Source organism: Ciconia boyciana, chromosome 3, assembly GCF_034638445.1.
Source record: "Ciconia boyciana chromosome 3, ASM3463844v1, whole genome shotgun sequence".
Classification (NCBI taxonomy): domain Eukaryota; kingdom Metazoa; phylum Chordata; class Aves; order Ciconiiformes; family Ciconiidae; genus Ciconia; species Ciconia boyciana.
In genome coordinates, this window is record NC_132936.1 from 104,916,573 (window position 1) to 104,935,022 (window position 18,450).

General features: G+C 37.8%; 1 protein-coding gene across 1 annotated transcript in view; it reads right to left on the minus strand.

The window, feature by feature from the left end:
- USH2A (usherin) overlaps positions 1-18,450 on the minus strand; it is a 391,818-nt gene that overhangs the window by 77,768 nt on the left and 295,600 nt on the right. The window contains exons 48-53 of the mRNA XM_072858355.1: positions 14,105-14,273; positions 10,882-11,103; positions 5,355-5,578; positions 2,727-2,937; positions 2,130-2,327; positions 1,377-1,531 (exon numbers count right to left, since the gene is read on the minus strand). Of these exons, the coding sequence (XP_072714456.1) occupies positions 1,377-1,531; positions 2,130-2,327; positions 2,727-2,937; positions 5,355-5,578; positions 10,882-11,103; positions 14,105-14,273 (1,179 nt within the window). The remainder of the gene's footprint in view (positions 1-1,376; positions 1,532-2,129; positions 2,328-2,726; positions 2,938-5,354; positions 5,579-10,881; positions 11,104-14,104; positions 14,274-18,450) is intronic.

Genomic DNA, 18,450 nt, shown 5'->3' on the forward strand with positions numbered 1-18,450 from the left:
TTGTAAGGAAAACGAAGAATTTGAAAGATAGAATAACTTTGCACTTGTTAAGCTCTTTCTACAAAAAAAGAAGAAAAAGGAAAAAGCTAATTTTCTATTGACATATCCCTACCATCTCCTAAAGAGGCATTTCCAAATTGCCACTGGTTTAATAAGTGAGTCAGACCTTTTTCTCTTTGAGAATCACTTTTCTTTTTCTCTTATTACCACCATAAAGTATTTATATTATGCTGTAAATATAAAATGTGCCCTCTATATTATATTGGCTTAGTGCATTTGGTGGAATCGGTCCCTACTTGCAGACTTCAGTGTTTGCAACAGTAAACTCCTTAATTACAAACAAGTGAAATAAGAAGGATTTATTAGCTCAGGCCGATGGCTGCAGCAACTGTGCCTACATAGCTTCCAGACCACAGCTCTGTAGGCAGGTAGAGGACTACGCGCCTATCTCCATCCCTCTGCATCAGTGTTTCTTTTCTTATACATTTGGCTGAGATTTGGACCAATAAGAAATACATTTAAACACCTAAAGAAAAAAATCCACTTTGCAATCCCATAGATGTTATAATTACAAAGCACAGTCATTATTCCCCATCCCTGCCCTACAGACCTTACACTTGCAGTCCTAGAAATTCATTTTCATACAGGCAAGGATATTATTGTGAAAAAGAGGTCACTTAAGAAATAGTTTTTCCAAATGATGAATAAGGCTGGTACTTTGCAGAATAGAAAATAGAGCTGGTTAAATAGTAATGCTGGGGAAAGGCATCCATGATTCAAAGTGATACAAGAGAAAATGAAGCAGTGACAGAGGGAGGGAAGAGATTCTGTTTGCTTAAAACTGAAGGAGAGGCAGGTTGTACACAAAGGGAGTGTAAAGCCTGCAGCAGGTGCAGACATGGAAAGCCACTGAAGGGTAATATAGTGGAAGGAGGCTCTAAGTAAGAAGGTTGTTGAACAAATTGATAGACTAGAGGTGAAGCAGATAAACTAAGAAATACCAAGGAAGAAGAGGCTATAGACCTCCTAGTGAGAAGCAAAGATTTAATTTCAAGGCTTAGAGAAAGTGCGTTTTAATAATCCTTACTCTATTCTATCATGTGCAGCTTTCTGTTTAACAAACATCAGTTCCTACGGTGCAATTTCAGCTTTGCCAAGACTGAGATACTGCTTTCTTCTTCCACTTGCTTGTTTCAACCTTAGGTTTTAAATAATCACCTGTCAGTAGTTGAATTCAAATAAGATCATTGATGTTTTTCACTTGCTTACTCAATAATCATCATGTCTTCAAATTATGCCTTTCCAAAAGCATTTATATGTTACCACACTGGCTGATAAAATTCTGGCACCAGGTCCATAAAGACCAGTTTACTAACCTTGCTGCTGTCTGTGCAACCAGCAACAGTGCAGGCTCGCAGCTGGTATGAATATTCTTGGTATGGCTGGACACCACTTGTGTCTGTGAAGCTCATTTCTGTTCCTCTAAAACGCTCAATTCCATTTCGGAGAATGATATAGTGAATAAGAAGACCTATTGCAGAAAGAAAGTTTTCTCTTTTGTTAGCTGAGGAATCCTGTGTGATGGTATGCTATAATAACCTACTCTGCACACAGAAAGTATTAAATGAAATCTCTAGGCGACCACTGTAACAGACAATCATCCTGTTTAAACGGCTAATGTCGATTACCAGCTACTCTCCTCAACCTTTACATCAACATCTCGGCATTTCTCAATTTTTATTGAGAGCTATTCCAAGTTTTCTCCCTGTTTGAAAATCATAAGCAAGATTTTCTGAAAGAAACATGAGTCTCACCCACTGCCCCCCCAAATCCCCAAATATTTTGTAACATGATTGTGATTTTCTGATCATATTTGCCCATTATTATTACAACTGTTCTCAAAAGAGGCTTCTGGGCACTTCCTAAAGACATACCAAATTGTCTGCTGTGAAGTTACACTCTACCCTTATTTGCAATGAAAATGACCTCAACCTAGAGCAAATGCTTCTTGCAGAGTTTAGGAATACGTATATTTCAGTGCTAGTGATTAAATAAGAAATATTTTGTGATTTTGGAACACTGTCAGCTGAATGGTAGAACATACTCTTTTTTTTAACATATATCAATACCATTTGGTTGAAGTGGTTCCTCCCAGTTTAGAAGTATCATGTCTTCCCGATTATCCACTTTGGCCCATTTTGGTGGACTTACACCCTGTGGCACATCTTGCTTAGTGACAGCTCTGCTGCTTTCACTGAAGCCTCTTCCATAGCTATTCCAAGCAGCCACTCTGTACTCATATGTGATAAAAGGCTCGAGGTTCAGGTCTAGCAAAAGAAAGTTACATATGGATCATCTCAGTCTTATCAAAACACAAAATAACTTTTGTTTATTTTTTTCTGTGCCTAAGGGACTACTTCTGTGTTTAAAGACCGATAGATATGGAAGTTGTTCCTTTAGTCAGGGCCATTTTCTGATATAGCAATACTTCTATCAACTTTTGTGAAAGCAAGTTTAGACCTTATGTATTCACTGAACTTCTTGCTACTCATTTCATTTCCCTGAAGATACTGTCCTGATTCACGGATTAATTCTTAAAGAATGCTACTTCACTACAATTGCTTCACATTTAATTAGAATGCTTGATAACATTCAGGACATCTTTTTCTCCAGAGTAAATTAAAAACACTAGCAAATCACCAATCTGATATGCCGCTTTTCCTTACCTGTAAATGAATACTGGTTTGGACTTCCTGTGTAGACAGTCTCCTCTTCAGCTGGACACACACCTTCCTTTATCTCCTTTTCTGTAGCACTCTGTGAACCTTTTATCCACGCACAGATATTCTCTCTAGGATCAAAGTCACACTTTCCACAATGTGCTGTTGCCTCCATAGATAAAGGGCAAAGGATATTAGCCTTGCATTCTTCTTTTACCTAAGGAATACACATACAATTTTAATATGTTTACCGCATCTTCCTTTCTTTACAAATGCTTCCATTAGTATTTCTCTGTCTTTATGCAACATACAAATCAAGCAACCACATTGAGTACGTTGATATTTCTAGCATATGGGAGACCCTTTCAGCCTTTGGCCCGTCTACTGTCTTTGGTCATTAATGCTTTTATAATCCTTACTAAAAGAAACATTTTTTTGTAGGATCCTTGCATGAAAACATCACAGATGTTAACCACTGAAAGCCCAAATGGCTGGGTTTGTTGAAAGTAGAAGAGTCTATAATCAAATGAGAACAGGATTTTATCTGAGAATTTGGACATTCTGCTCCTGCAAAGGCCAATATCCTGTGGCAAATCACTAGCAAATTCCCAGCCCCTCACACAGCTTGCCAAGTACACAAGGCGGCTCGCTGCAGTTCCTTGGCAGCTGTCAAGACTGAGAACTCTATCCATGGGCAATATAAATCGTGTCCTCTACCACATCGCTCCTAAACAGCAGTTTTGCTGCAATAAGAGGACCTCTGCAAACATTGATGCAGATATAAGATTTAACCCATAAAGAACAATTCACAGAAATAGAAATATACACTGAACATCCACATGTTTCCATTAAAATTCATGAATTAATATTTTTGCCAAACCATAAGCTAGAGAGCAATAATTCTCATAAAATACAGGTTGTTGCAGGAAGAAATGTACTGCAGTATTTGCTACAAGTATTTCTGCCCATTAGGCTACAAACTTGAGAAGGAAAAACAAATGGATTATATCTAATGCTTCCTTAATTCACCTATTAAAATTAGTTTGTTAGCTGATTATGAACTCCAGCTAATTTAATTTCACAAACTTGGCACTTTCACAAAAATTACATTGTGATAGATATCAATATAAGATGTAGGATATAGATGGATTGGATTCACACATAAAGTAGGTCCAGAATATGCCTCAGAATATCAGTCATTTTAATGGTAGTAAATCTATACATATCAGAAAGCTAGCACTGCTATCTGTTTTCTACTGCGGGTAAGTGAAATACAAAGCGCTTCCTTTGTTTATACATTATACCTAAGGCAAGGATGTAGCATGTTATCTACCAGAATTCATTAACCTATTCTCAGCCGTTTTTTGCCTTGCATGAACTACTAATACAATGCATTGACGAACTGTAGCTGACTCATCACAACACTTGGATTTTCTCTAGGAGAAAATTATTCAGTCTGGAAATGAAATGACATGAAAATCTTGACATGAAAAGGAGAAGATGGAAGAAATATTTGTGTATTAACTTAGATGAATGAAAAGGATACAGGAACACCTGTATGCGGCAGGATGGGGTCTGTTTTTCTTTTTACTTTAGTGATAAATTCCACAATATCTACCTGATTTCCATATTGTAGAATTCACAATATTCAACACTCTTTCTTTCTCTCTCACCCACTTTCTTCCTCTATCCCTAAATATAAATATAAATATATATTTATAGAAAAGAATATACACGTATATAAACAGGGTTTCCATCCTTTGAAATGTTCATTTTCTTAAACAAAAATTGTAATAACAATTGACAATATTTTTACAGCTTCCATATAACACCAAGATTCTAATTCTTGAAGATTTCTATTGAATTCAACTGGAGTTGCAAGACTTTGCAGCTTTGAAAGTTTGGCCAAATTGTCTCATGCTGATACCTATAGTCACTGGCCACTCTTAGAAAAGATGGAATTAGCCTTTATGGTGCTTAGTTTACCCTTACATTAAAACAGAGTGAAAATAAACTGTATAATTCATTAGGTGAGAAAGACACGAAAAATACAACACCCTCTTTGTTGCTAGAAGTTATACAGGGACCTATTCTAGTACTGCTGAAACTTATTGCAAAATTGCCAAAATTGCCAGTGTGGCAATCCAATAAGATCAGGATTAAGTCCATCAAGAAAATATCAATTACTTTATTTTTATTTATTTTTTTTTTAGGAGGTTGGGGAATCTATGGCATACTGCCTGCCCAAATTGAAATGTAATACCATTTTTATATTTCAGAACTGGCCACTTCAATTTCAATTTCCACTTAAGGAACATCATCAGGAGCTGTGGTCACAGAACGGAAGCTGGCTATACGTGCCAGTCTTGTTAGTATGCCAGCTTTTAGCCACTGTACTAATCTGAAGGGCTGGGCAACACTTCACAGAGGCAGCTAATCATTATTAATTCCTTTAGAATTCATTGCAATAACATCAATCATGGTGAACTCATTCGGTATTAATATGGATGTAATGTGAAAATGAATAATGCACACAAGAGTTTTTATATTCCTATTTTAGAAAAATAGTTATGAACAGCATATTTCTCTTTCCATCGTCAAATCAGAGCTACCGAGAGATTTTCTATCAATTACCTTCATCATCATTCCAGCTGAAATCTTGTCAGAGCAAACATATTTCAAAGGATTATATCCAACTCCATTACAGCATTCTTCGCTCTTTGGAATAAGTTCAGTCTCACAGCATTTTACTGGCACTTGGTCATTCTTCCTAACATGTGCTAGGAACTCACCACTGGAACCTGAGCAGCATATGGTATCTGACATATTCACGTATTCCTGCCCACAACAGAACATCCCTGAAACGAACAAACAAAAAAGTATATCTGAATATGAAATGTAAATAAATAAATAAAAAGATAAAGAAAGGAGAAAGCTCAGAATGCAATATAGCTTGGCATAAAACCATCAGCAGCTGGAATTACGCAGATTTAGCTAAAGTGAGACCAAATTCGAACGTGAGGTGACTGAAGTAAGCGTCCTGACTTCTAGACCTGCTGAAAACAATCAAGAATGAGAGGAATAAACAGGGATCCCCTACAATCAACTTACACCATTGCTGAAGTTTTGTAAGAACCTCTGCTATGAAATAGCATACCAAAGTACTGTGCGCAGCAGGTCGAAGACAGACTGGTGATGAAAATTTCCTGTAGAATGTAGAACCTGAGAAAGCTTCTCCATGTACTTTCCAGTCAGGTCTCATTCATCCCCTCTTACACGGGCAGTCTTCCAACAGTGCTTCCTAGCATTCCGGAATGTTTCACATTGCCTTTTATGTTTTAAAGTGGGGGTTCATACTAGGTACGTAGAACTGAATGGGTGACTTGCCAAACACCCACAGTGAAGCTTCAGTCATCTGATACAGAGAATTACTCTTTAAGAAGTTAATATCTAAATATGATTTGCATTTCTGTAGTGGAATTGATAAGCTGCCAAAATTAATTCCACAGTCTTTCTTCTATTTTTAATAATTTTATTTTAAAATTAAAAGCTCATCTTGACCACTGTAATTTTCCAAATATTCATATGAATGATTCTGCAACTGTGAAATACCAGCATTGAACCCCACACCATTTAAAGAAAGGGGTAAATTTTAGCTCTGAACCAAGTGCCACAAACACCACTATAATTGGCAATGAAATAAATGTTATTACTAATTCAACCAAAAAGATGTCACAAAAAATCCCAGGGCTGTGACATACTGTTACATCTACAAAGTAATTTGTATTTGACATAATTTCTGTAATATGTAGACATTTAAAACACATGGAAAAGCGGCCACTTTCCTCACTGCCATTGATTGCAGCAAATCTCTCTTAGGAAGTCATACATAATGAAAATTACTCTTTAAGGGTATGATCCTGCTAAAGCATTCAGAGCATTTCATTCCAATCACTGGAATGACTCAAAATGGTGATGCTACTTGCATACTTTACCTATTTTCCGGGCTGGTTCCATTCACAGAAATCAAACTGTGATCACCAGCTCTCCAAGAGGTAAATATTTCCCCCTGTTCACACCCTTTTTCCAAATTGTCCTCGGATTCTACCAATTTTAAGTAGAGAATTAATGCAGAAAATGACTCAATTCAATACTCATAAGCAACTCAGACAGCCCCCGGGGACTTTTGACAGGCAAACTAAAATTTTGATAATGAACTGTTTTTCTATTGAAACAAACAAGGCTGTATTCTTTCATGGCGAACCTCATCTTTGTTTAACTGAATTAAATTTTTCAGCCAAGATTTCACTCACATAACAAGAAGTGACTCCCTTTCTAGTTTCTTTGGTAAACCATTACTTCTTTAATTATTATCAACCTTGTTCCAGTGTGATAAATTGCTAATTACTTAATACCCTAATCAGCGTTCATTCTTTGCACAGATAAACTGTGACAGCGCCATTAATTTAAATAGTAATTTCACTTAATGGCCAGAACGGCACACCAGATTTTTATGCAGCATTTTCTGAAGACTGCATCCATCACTGCAATATTCTGACATAAAGATGTCTGACGTGCACTAACTCACTTAGGGAGAGCAGATGTTGCAGAGCAGAGTTTGGTAGTAATTCCCAGAGTGCATCACTTCAGCATGAATGAGCTGCAAAGGCAGAGGTAGACAAGCTTCTGAAACTGCATTGCATAGCCTCTGACCTTTGCTTAATTTATCACATGTAGCACTTGACTCCTGAACCTTGACACCTCCAATGTACAATTTTAAATATGCTCCAAGAAAAACAAAATAGGACCATGTAATATTGATGGATTGATTTGCCTTCTAAAAATCACTTTATGCAGTTGCTTCTTAAGGATCCAGAAATTCCTGTAAACCCTTGCTGAATTCAGCAAAATACCAACATACAGAGCATTTGTTTGCAAACCAGTTGGAACGTGTGTGTCATGCTTTATACATTTATGTTTCATAGGCACGTAATGCATTACAGCAAAAAGAAAACCCCTGGGCTGGAAAAGACACTTCCTGCTAACAGTGATTTCTGTCAACAATTATTTCATGTTCATCCCCAGCAACTGAAAAAATTTACAAACATAGCTGAGTGGTGAATTACTAATTTAGTAAATCTGCAAAACCAATGCTTTCAAAAGGGAAAAATGAGTATTAAAAGGCTTAGCCTTTGGAGCCAGAACAGAGGATCAACAAAATACAGAGCCAGTGTACATTGCAAACTACTCCAAAAATCCTTGGCTTACATGTGGGTATTGCAACTATTACACATCAGGAACCACAACAGTACAAAGCATCATCTTTCATGAGTCTGGGATGTCAGTATAGTGGCATTTTACTAGGTTGTTTTCTTTGGTTGTTTGGGGTTTTTTTAAAAGAGAAAATCCAAGAGTGGTTTTAGCTGACATTTTCCTTTATAGCCAGAAATAGCCAACTTTGGATAATCACATTGCAGCAGTGGGGCTCAGGATGTGTGTATACAATGGCATCACTGCCAGCCTTTGCCAGTAGATGTCCCTATGGTCCCCCCACTAAATAAGGCCAACAAGGGGCAAAGAATAAAACCTAAGAAAATAGTAATTAAAAAAAAAAAGGGGAGGAATGTGAGATGGAAAAAAACATCTCTTTTTGCAGGACAGACTCTCTGAAAAAGGCATACAATGGCAAATGAAAAAGTTCTACCATTCAAGCCCTTAAACCAACATTCAGTGCAAACCTGGATCTAGATTCTGCAGAAAGCAGATTCTGCTGAAAGCAGATTCTGCTGCTTTCAAACTGGTCATGAAACAATAAGGCTGTGCAAAAGGCTTGCACTTTTATTGATCATGTTTTGCTTGTATGATTTTTTTCAAGGAAATAAAACTCCCAAACAAAAGCTTTAAATTGTCATTATATTTTTAACCATGGCATTCATTGCCAGCTACAAAACAGAGCTTCAGAAGCATTTCAGCTTTTGCATAAAGCCACCCCTGTTACCTCTTCCCCTTCTAGACAATGAGATCAGCTTTCCAATTACCATATTCTTGCAAAATTCTACTTATCCATTTGCCAATGATAAGTGAATTATGTTTTTATGGGAGAGTATTTTTTCCATTAGAATCATTATAATAATAGGGATAGGGAGCAGGTAGATTTTTGTGCCTGGCTTGTGCATTTTCATGATGTATTTAGCAAGGCTGAATTACTCTAAGAAATTAAGCAAAAACCTATTGAGCATGATGTATACGGTATGAGAAGAAACCACAATCTATTCTATGCTTAATGCAAAAGAATACCATCTCTTTTCAACTATGGCGCTAATTCATCTTTCAAACCTATATTTGTGTTCAGCTGTATGCTGGCTCACAGCATAAAGCCCTCACAGAAAACCTGTGAATGATGAAAAAGCCACTGTTTTCTTTTTTAATAGCCAAAAAAATGTCATCCTGACCCATTCTCAAGAAAAATGGTGTAAATGATGGAGCGCTATAGGCTAAACACATTTTAAAAAGAGAGGTATAAAGGTTTTTTAAATATATATATTTAAGGAAAAAAAACTGTTAAGAATACATATATACTGAAATGAAGAACATAACTTTCATCCCAAGATACCTGTATTACACTCCTACACAACTCATCTGCCCAGAGAGAGCAGTAAAAACATAAACGCTACCCCAGCAGTTCTGTTCCAACAGCATCTGTTAATTCACTCCATTTATAAAATACATATTGACAAAGACAACTGAACTGGGACCGGGGAGATTTGATTTGGTGTGAGAAAGTCAATTCAATGTGATTTTGTTAAAGGGCTCCTGCAGGCAAATAAAAGAGTTTAAGTAATAAAGTACATAAAGAGATGTTTTATGAGCCAGCCCCGTCTTGTGGCAGCCACACAATGTGCGGCCACGCAAGAGGGCCTTGTTCAGAGCTGATATTGTGAGCCCTGCATAGACACTGTAGATCAGGCACAATTAGGGATCACGGTGAGGGGGAGCTAAAAATCACGCAAGCAGTGCTGTTCACAGCATACACTCCATGAGTCACCACTGGAAGGGAAGGATAGTATAGAAACCACAGAAAGCGTTCTCTTTCTGGCTCTTCTGATTAGCCCTCCCTGACAGTCAGCACAGAACTAGGGTACTTCTAATACCACAGCAGCTGAGGGATCCAGTGAATACAAAAAAGAAGCTGAAGATAGAGCTCATTTTTCGGGCAAGGAGGAGTTCAGCCTTCAGATCTGGATTCTTAGTTATATATTAAGATCCTTAGTTGTACAACTAGAGGGTCAAACTGCCACGTGTGTGGTGAAAGCACTGCATCACTCATCTTTGTACACCAAGCAGAAATGGGTACTAAACCTTCATTATTTCTGTGTTTTGAAATCGGGCTCCCCTTTGAGACGGCAGTTGTTTCTGAAGTCTTTTTGTCAGGCTGAGAAAGCCTAAGGCTGACGGTATATAATTTGTCTAATAACTGGAAAGAAAAGACACATGAAAATACCTGAATAGGGTTTCTAATAATACCTCCAATCTCTGTCACCGGCTAGTCATGGGGTGCTTTACAAGGAAGTAGGGTTCAGATTGTACCTCTGAGTGATGGAGTAATTTCCTGTGGTGTGCAAGAGATTAACGGGAGACACCAGATGAACAAGTGACTAGTTCTAGGGATTAAGTTTTGTTAATTTTAAACTGCAGCAGGTTTACCCCCATGTAGATGCACAAGTGAGGGACGTGGACATAGACCACCAAGCAGATAGATACCATCATAATCTTCAATTTCTAGATTACTAACCCCACATCTCCAGAGCAAATGGAAAATCCCTGCACTGGGATGCATGGCAGCACAAGGTGGCCAAGTCTAACCTCTGCTCTACTCATTGAGAGGGGACTGGTCCTATTTCCTGGCTGGCATAGTGAAAGATCACGTGCTCCTTTTGAATTTTCTGGTGTCTCCAGCCCCCGCAGCTTTTGGACAAAGGCAAAGAAGGGTTATTGAAAGCTCACCATTTTGCAATCTATCAGAATAGGTGAGTAAAGTGCAGCATCTTTTTAACAAATTGGCATACTCACCTTAAATCTCAGTGTGTCACTGCTGAATTGTTAGTGTCACAAGAGATTTAGAAAGATGAAGACCCTTTTTTCTTGAAAACTTATTGCTTACCTGTGAGAGGTCTATGTGCAGTTCCTTCTTCTTCATCACCACAACAGACCAAGTCCGTGCTTATGACTTCTCCACCACAGCACTGCTGATTGAAACTGTCGTGGAGGGATCCACCACAGCAGATTTGATTGCCCGATGTGGAGTAAGGCACTCCCTGGCAGCAAGAGTCACCAATTCCAACTGAAACTCTGTTTTGCTCTTTGTTAGGGCAACATACTTCTCCTGTCAATTTAAGAATACAATTAAAGATTTTATGCATTTATAGCTCTTGAAATCCCTGGGAGGCTTTCATCTGATAGCAACAAGTCTGGGTTCACACACTAGTAGCTTCATGTACGAAACATTTCACGTGAAAGCATGGACTCACTCGGTAGTTTAGAATGCTATAAAAGTATTACATTCATTTGTAATAATAATTAAAGAAACATGCATTCATGAATTCAGGGCCAAGACTCTGTAAGATGTCAAAATGCAAGCATGACAAAGACAAACTGAGAAGAGCAACAAAAATAATTTCTGTAAATATGATAATTATACAGCTGAAAACCTTTAAGTAGAGGCAGCTACATAGTAAAGAGAGTTCGTTCTTGCTACATTTAACAGAACAGTCAGCCTACTTATTCTCAGCAAAAAATTTCCTTGTCTCCTCCAAAATCATTCCAAACTTGTTTTGAAGAACTAATTCACATTGCTTAAAGAGTTTTTTCAGTGTCTCTCAGGACTTCCTCTTCCAAATAACTTAAGGATTAAACTCACTTTAAAAGCTAAATACCACCATCATAATCAGTGGGCTTGGCTGCTGCTTAAGCAAAAGCATCAGCTTTTGCAGGAAAAGGCCTTAGGATAACACTGCCAATGAGACTGACACTCTAATGGTGGGCTGGGCTGGGATAAACTGCGTGCTATGAACGGAGTAGATCCTGCTATAAAGGACACAAAAATGATGGTAAATGGCAATAATTTTCATTCACTAGTGCCTGCACTTGATCTGATCCAGTGTTCTAAAAGTTACATTTTTGCATTATCTTTCTGTTGCAATGTTTTCTGTGGCTCAAATATCATTTGGAAGGAGGAGGTGTTTCGTTCTGTTATTGAAGATGGGTAATAGAGGTGATTAAAGTATTTGGCTTGCTTATTGTTAATAAAAGAAATGTGGTTTGATTTTTAAAGCTCATTTTTCTCCTTGAAAGTAATATCTCAAGTCCTTTTCTTCTGAAAGGTTGGGAGTTACAGATAGAGCGCCCTAAACCCAATGCCGCTTTTGTCCAAAATAAACATGTATGAGATTGTAGCAAATGAGGGAGAACACGGATTTCCTTCCCCCCGACATTCTTTGCCAAAGAGGTGCCTGGGTGGTAGGAGCATTATTGTTCTGCTCTGCTTGAAGAATCTCTCCTTCCATCTTAGTTCTGGCATGGATGTTTGCACTTCTTTGTGCACTACTGTTTCAGAAACTGCGATTCCTGCCTTCCTAATTTGTAATCTTCATGCCTTCAGCCCAGTGTGCTTCAGTACATCTAGAGCTATCAAGCTGGCCAAACAACATCTGGGAAATATGTATGCTTAGAGAGTTTCCTGTATAAATAACTTTATCAAATAAAGGCAATAATAAACAAAAAAAGATGAGAACAAATTTTTAGACTATAATAGATATAATCTGTTTAGATACTTCATCATATTTTCCTGCATTCCTTGGAATCTAATTTAGCAGCTACACAGAGAAAGTATTAAAACACAGAATGTAGCTTACATCTATTGGAAATAAAACTCTTTTTTTTAAAGAACTATTAGACATAAGACACAAAGGATCAGTAACCTTCTCATTAACCTCTCAAAATGGGATCCATTCCAAGCTAGGCTTGAAAATGTTCTCTCTCTGAAAACTACCATGCAGTCTTACCAGTTAATTGTTATCCTTATCAAAGAATGACCCACATTAACATTTAGCTTGAGGTTATTAGCATATTTATAAAAATAAAAAAGAAAAAAGTGACCAATATTGTTCATGTTGCTGCCCTTTAGAGTATGCAAAAAGAGAATGCAGCAAGTATACTTAGGAAAAAAACTGTTTAAAATCATGTTCAAACATTCAGTGTTTCATGCTTGTGGACTGCTGACTGAACAAGAACTACTTTCAGACATAAGACATTTTGTTTCACTGTGCTTTTCTTTCTTGATGTAAACAACATTAAGCTAGTTAACATAGACCACTGGATGGGGCCAGAGGTCACAGTTTAATCTCTCCATTTCAGTACCTTGAGATTAATGAGGCCAGCAAAATACTCTTCTCTGGTTCTTCCATGTGATAGCATTTTTCTGATGACATCATGGAAGGCATTCTAATATTGTGATATATGAATGACTTTTCAAAGGATCAGAACTTGGGATGTGCTGAATGTGTTGGCAAAAATTCAAGCATTTCTGAGCCTAGGGAACGTGTGCCAGCTCATGAGTAATGGAAGCATTTTAGCTCCTGACCTGACAATTGCCTACGAAGAGATATATGCTCTGAACGCTGCCCCCTGAAAGGGCTCTCCTCCCCCTCTTCCTCCCCTGTCCCTGTCAAAAATGCACCAACAAACTGGAAAACCAAACTCGGGACAGTAGCACAGAGGCACAGTTTTGGCAAACTTCCCAAACAGTTCTGAGAATAAGGGTACGATCAGCCTTAGAAAAGGATAAATTTCCATCAAAGATAATACATGGGGGATATGTACTTTGATCCGTAACATGGGTAGAAACAAAGAGCAGACAATGCAGAAACAAGTAGAAGTGGTGTAATCCATACTATCAACCCCAAATGCTAACAATTGTTCCACAAAAGAAAGGGCTAGGGAAAATCACATGGGGTCAAGTCAAGCAGAGAACTAAACCGCACCACTAAATTGCCTGATGGTGTTCCTATTAAGCAGAACTGCCCTCCCCATTATGCAGCATTTACTGCAATTAAGTATAGTTTGGCATAAATTAGTTCTCTGGGAAATGACCCAATCATCAGGTTTCATCAATTAAGCCTTTCTTGTATAAACAGAGTGTACTGTGGTTAGAAGACAAAGCCGGTGCAATTTTCTTTGCTTATCCCACTGAACACGAGTCTCAAAGACATCTAGAAATCTTGATAAATCCCACATTTATTGCTATGTTTTCATTCTCCTTGGTTTACCAGATGTATCAACTTTGTTGGTTTGTTTCTTTCGAACACTGGAAAGGAGTTGTCTCTTACCTACTAATACCCTAGTGTAATAACCACCACAGCACTGAAGTTTCGGTTGCACAGCATGTATCTGACCACCACAGCAAACCCCTGGTGAATTAAGAATAAATGGAATGTACTTGTCCTCGCAGCATTGGAAGCCAGGTTTATTGTCGTGCAGAATCCCATTACAACACACCTAGAAGTAGTTAAAAAAAAAAATCGGTGAGGCAATATCTGTTAAACAGAACGTAACTTGTTCTCTGGCAAAACAACATATATGAAAACCTGTCCAACACATCCTAGTGCGGACACTAATATGACTGCAGTCAAATAAAATGTAACTTGGCTAAAATCCTGTGCCCTCCAGCATTATCAGACTTCAATAAACTACTGTGTATCTGACAGAATGCTGCTATTTTGTGGCCTTCAACCATACTGCACCTTAATAAAATAGTCCATTAATATGAATCATCTTCATATGCCTTGCAGGCTGTTTGAGTCTCTCAATGTGGAGTAGATTGCAATATGTTGATATAATCTACCATCACCTTATCCTTTTCTTTTCTCCCCAATTCTTATTTATTTATTTATTCATTTATGATGAAGCATGTCATCTGAAACCCTTACAACTAAAAAACAGTATTTCCCAATATGAGCTCTTGGGTTTTCTTTCACATAAAAATAAGTGGAATTTTCTTCCTATAGCACATGATCACTTATTTATGACCACGGTTCTTCAGACAATGTGATCTCAAGAGAATGGTATTTATATAAGGATTTTTTTTTTCCAAATAAAATTTACATGGAAATGAATTTTGAAAAGGCCTTTTAACTGTGGACTTCTTTCTAGGTGCTGCCGAGAAAATTATACGCTTGAACAATCAAATAATTATTTGTACACTTACTCCTGTGTCGATGGAGTGGCACACTGTATACACAGCAAATCATATAGAACAGTCAGTAGAATCGTCGTAAAAATTGTAAACTCAGAACCTACAGCCAGTGCAACTTGTATTAGCCAGAAGGATGCCTCTTACAGCTAGACAGAAAATGCAGTTGCCAGTACAGCACAGATGTTAGAGCAGAGTTGCTCCTTTGTTTTCTTTTGACATGGAGCATTTCTGACTTTAACCACATTCTAAATCAGGTTATCTTAGCAGCAAAGAAAGAAAGCGTTCCTCTGGAAGGACCTTTTGTTTACCTAGGTACTTTAATTACTAGCTGACAAAAAAACTTTAAAAAAATGTATATTGCTAGGCTCAGGACATCTATTTTGTATTACATTTATAACGTTAACACAAATATATACTTACAGAAGAAAACATTATTACTTTTCTTAAGTTATAAACAAATTCTTTCTGACTTCAGAAAGATGATGCTTTGTTTTGTTCACTTTTGAATGGCCTTTACTCAGTCACCCTTGGGAGTATTAGGTTAGGTTCTGAAGTTACAATTTACAATACATAAACAATATGTAACCCAAAATTAAGACGAGGTAGGGCAGAAGGTGTTCTTGCTTCCTCATTATGTTTTGAGGTTTTATAACCTTATATGCATTGAATTGTTGCACAGCTTTCTGCTTTTCCAGCACTCTTTCTCATTCAGCATCTGTTTTAGACTACCAACATAGCTGAATTTTGTCATTTTCTGTTCCGGAGTTTTGAGTCTCTCTAGGTCCTATTATATTATTTTGCTGTCCACCTTGTCACTGGTAATATAATCCAATCTATGAATTTAATTAACCTACTGTTCTTTCTTCCAGATCATTAGTTAAGATGTCAAATAAAACTCTGCTTTACACCTCTTCTCTGCTTCCTATCTTTTGGATATTTTTTTACTACTGGCACGCACGCCAGGCTGAGTTTTTCTTCTTTTACAATTGGCTCCAAAGCAACCTAGAAGATTACCTGGCCTCTCTGTATTTCCAAGTAATTTAAAAGCGCTCTTTAAAAATATCAAATCAAGTACTATCATGCCACTGTCCTCAGAAGAGATCACATGTAGCAACAATTCTTGACACTTGTAAAAAACAGCCTCTGTCCTGTCCTTTTTACTGCATCCTGCGCTTGAGACACCAGAGCCAGTAAATGCTGTATCTACCTGCATGAAAGGAGGCCAAATACGTGTTCCTCGGTCCTGATTTGGACAGAATGTCCTGACAGGACATTCTTGGTCCTGATTTGTGTGCCCCTTGGGACCGTGTCTTCCCCTGTGATCTGCCTAGCCTAATTTCTCCTGTTCTTTTCATGGATTTCATTTGTCATCCCTGTACCGTTTCCTTCTTTTCAGTGACGCATACCACCCAAATTTCACCTGAACACAGTCTTTCCATCTTTTGGATAAAGAAACTTGCACATCTTTGGTATTATCCAGGCTCAAATGCTTGAGCAGCCATTTTACTCTCCAAGCGATGCTTCCAGTTTTAAGAAACGTCCCTTCTCTTGTGAATCCTCAGCAGAGACAGCTGCTCTGTGTGTTTCACAGGCACTGGGAGGGCCGTTTTAGTACTAACTCTAAAGCATTCTGGTTGGAAGATTATTTGTAAGATTGCATTATTACTGGTGTCTCTTCTTTTCCTCCTGGATTCCCTCAAAAAATCCCCAGCTGAACACGCAGGTATGTTACAATAGTTTCAACAGCTACTTTTCCCTGTTAAAAATTATTTAAGATCCTCAGTATTTCTCAATACCCTATAGACAGCTTCCAAAAAGGGGTCTAGTCAGCTCTAAAACACATTCAGACTCTCATCTGGCATTACCGATTGATATAGTTGGTGCCATTATTATGTAGCTCCATAACATCCTCTGCAGTCAGCTGTAAATTGTTAAATAACACTTTTTTGGCAGTCCTCTAAAGATAGTTAGTTTCTATTTGCATTGATATTCAGCCCAAGGATTCTGCATTATCAATCCATAAAATAAAATGCATTCAAGTAACGCTAAAATTATGTCATAGACAAAGAAGAAAAGCAGATGGATTGAAAGTTATAGTGGCAAAAGGTTATTATTATCTCATCCTCTTAGATCTAAAAGTGACAGTCCCAACTGGATGGTGTTACTATGTACATGAAAGTAGAAGCCTCGCAGCGATTAGATACAGCGACACCGACATTTTAGGCAGGTCGGAGATCTCACCCTCGCACAGAGGGTTGGATGCTTGAGATCTGCTTGCTAGCCAGAAGATCTTTACTATCCATGGAGACGACACAAGACGTTCATCCTTAGCTGTCATGGGAGCCCTTAAAAATATTGGTAGACTGAGTTACTCACAAATCAGTCCTGTAGCTATCCTCCCATCCAAGCCCACAGAGGGACTGTGACCCAGGAGCAGAGGGACTGGGAAGGGCTGGGCACAAAGAAAGGCTTATTACGATACCTGAGAAAGGCCCAGTCAGCCACGACACTAGCACAGAGTAACTGGATATCAAATCTGGCAGGCAGGATTACACAATATTTTAACAATTTTTAAAAATACTCCAAACTTATCTATGCAACTCTCTTTTAATTAAAATTGTGTCATCCCTGATGCCTCTGCTTGCTGAAGACTTTGCTGAAGGATATTATCTGGCCTTATGGACACATGCCAGTTGAGCTAGGACTGATTTACTCAAATAAACAGATGTGCTAGGCAGCCATGTTTATCCTTCTTGTCAAGCGCTTGCTGCCAGAGCCACTTTGTGAAATAGCAATTCACAAAACACTCTAAGGAATTCCTATTAGCTACAGGAGTTCATTAAAAATTTCTGCCTGTGGAGCAAACACCAGAGTAATGATTGACCCATCATGTTCTCATGTGAGAGGGAATATTTTAAATTAGCAAGGCTCATTCTTTTTTACTTAAATTATCTCTGAATCTATATAGACACCCTTTTTTGCTAAGTATACTCACCCATTTCTTTTTTCAAACTGCTGTTCTCTTTTGGTAATTGGTACAGCCTTAGATCTAAAATCCATGAGCAGAAATTATTGTTATTCTGTTACAAATCACTATATATTATCTTACTAAAACGAGTTTCATTTCCTGTCTTTCAGGTGTGTTACGACACACACTATACATGAAGTGTTATCTTTCTAAAGGTTCTCTAAGCCTGAAAGAACTTGAAAAGAATTTGCACAGTATTGCTAGCATTAATAGTAAATTTTACATAAGTACTGATGGAATATCCTTCACCAGTGTCGAGATGTGTTAGTTTTCACTCCTGAAAATCGTGCTTTTGAGGCTAGCTATCAAGCCACTGTTTTGCTCCTCCTGTCCTTAAAGAGAAGAGTCCTCCTGGTGTTTTTGACAAATGGCACATGTTAATTACAATGAGTAAAGGGGTAAGCCTGTACTTCCTAGTAATGTCAGAGTTATATTTGATTAGTTCATTAACT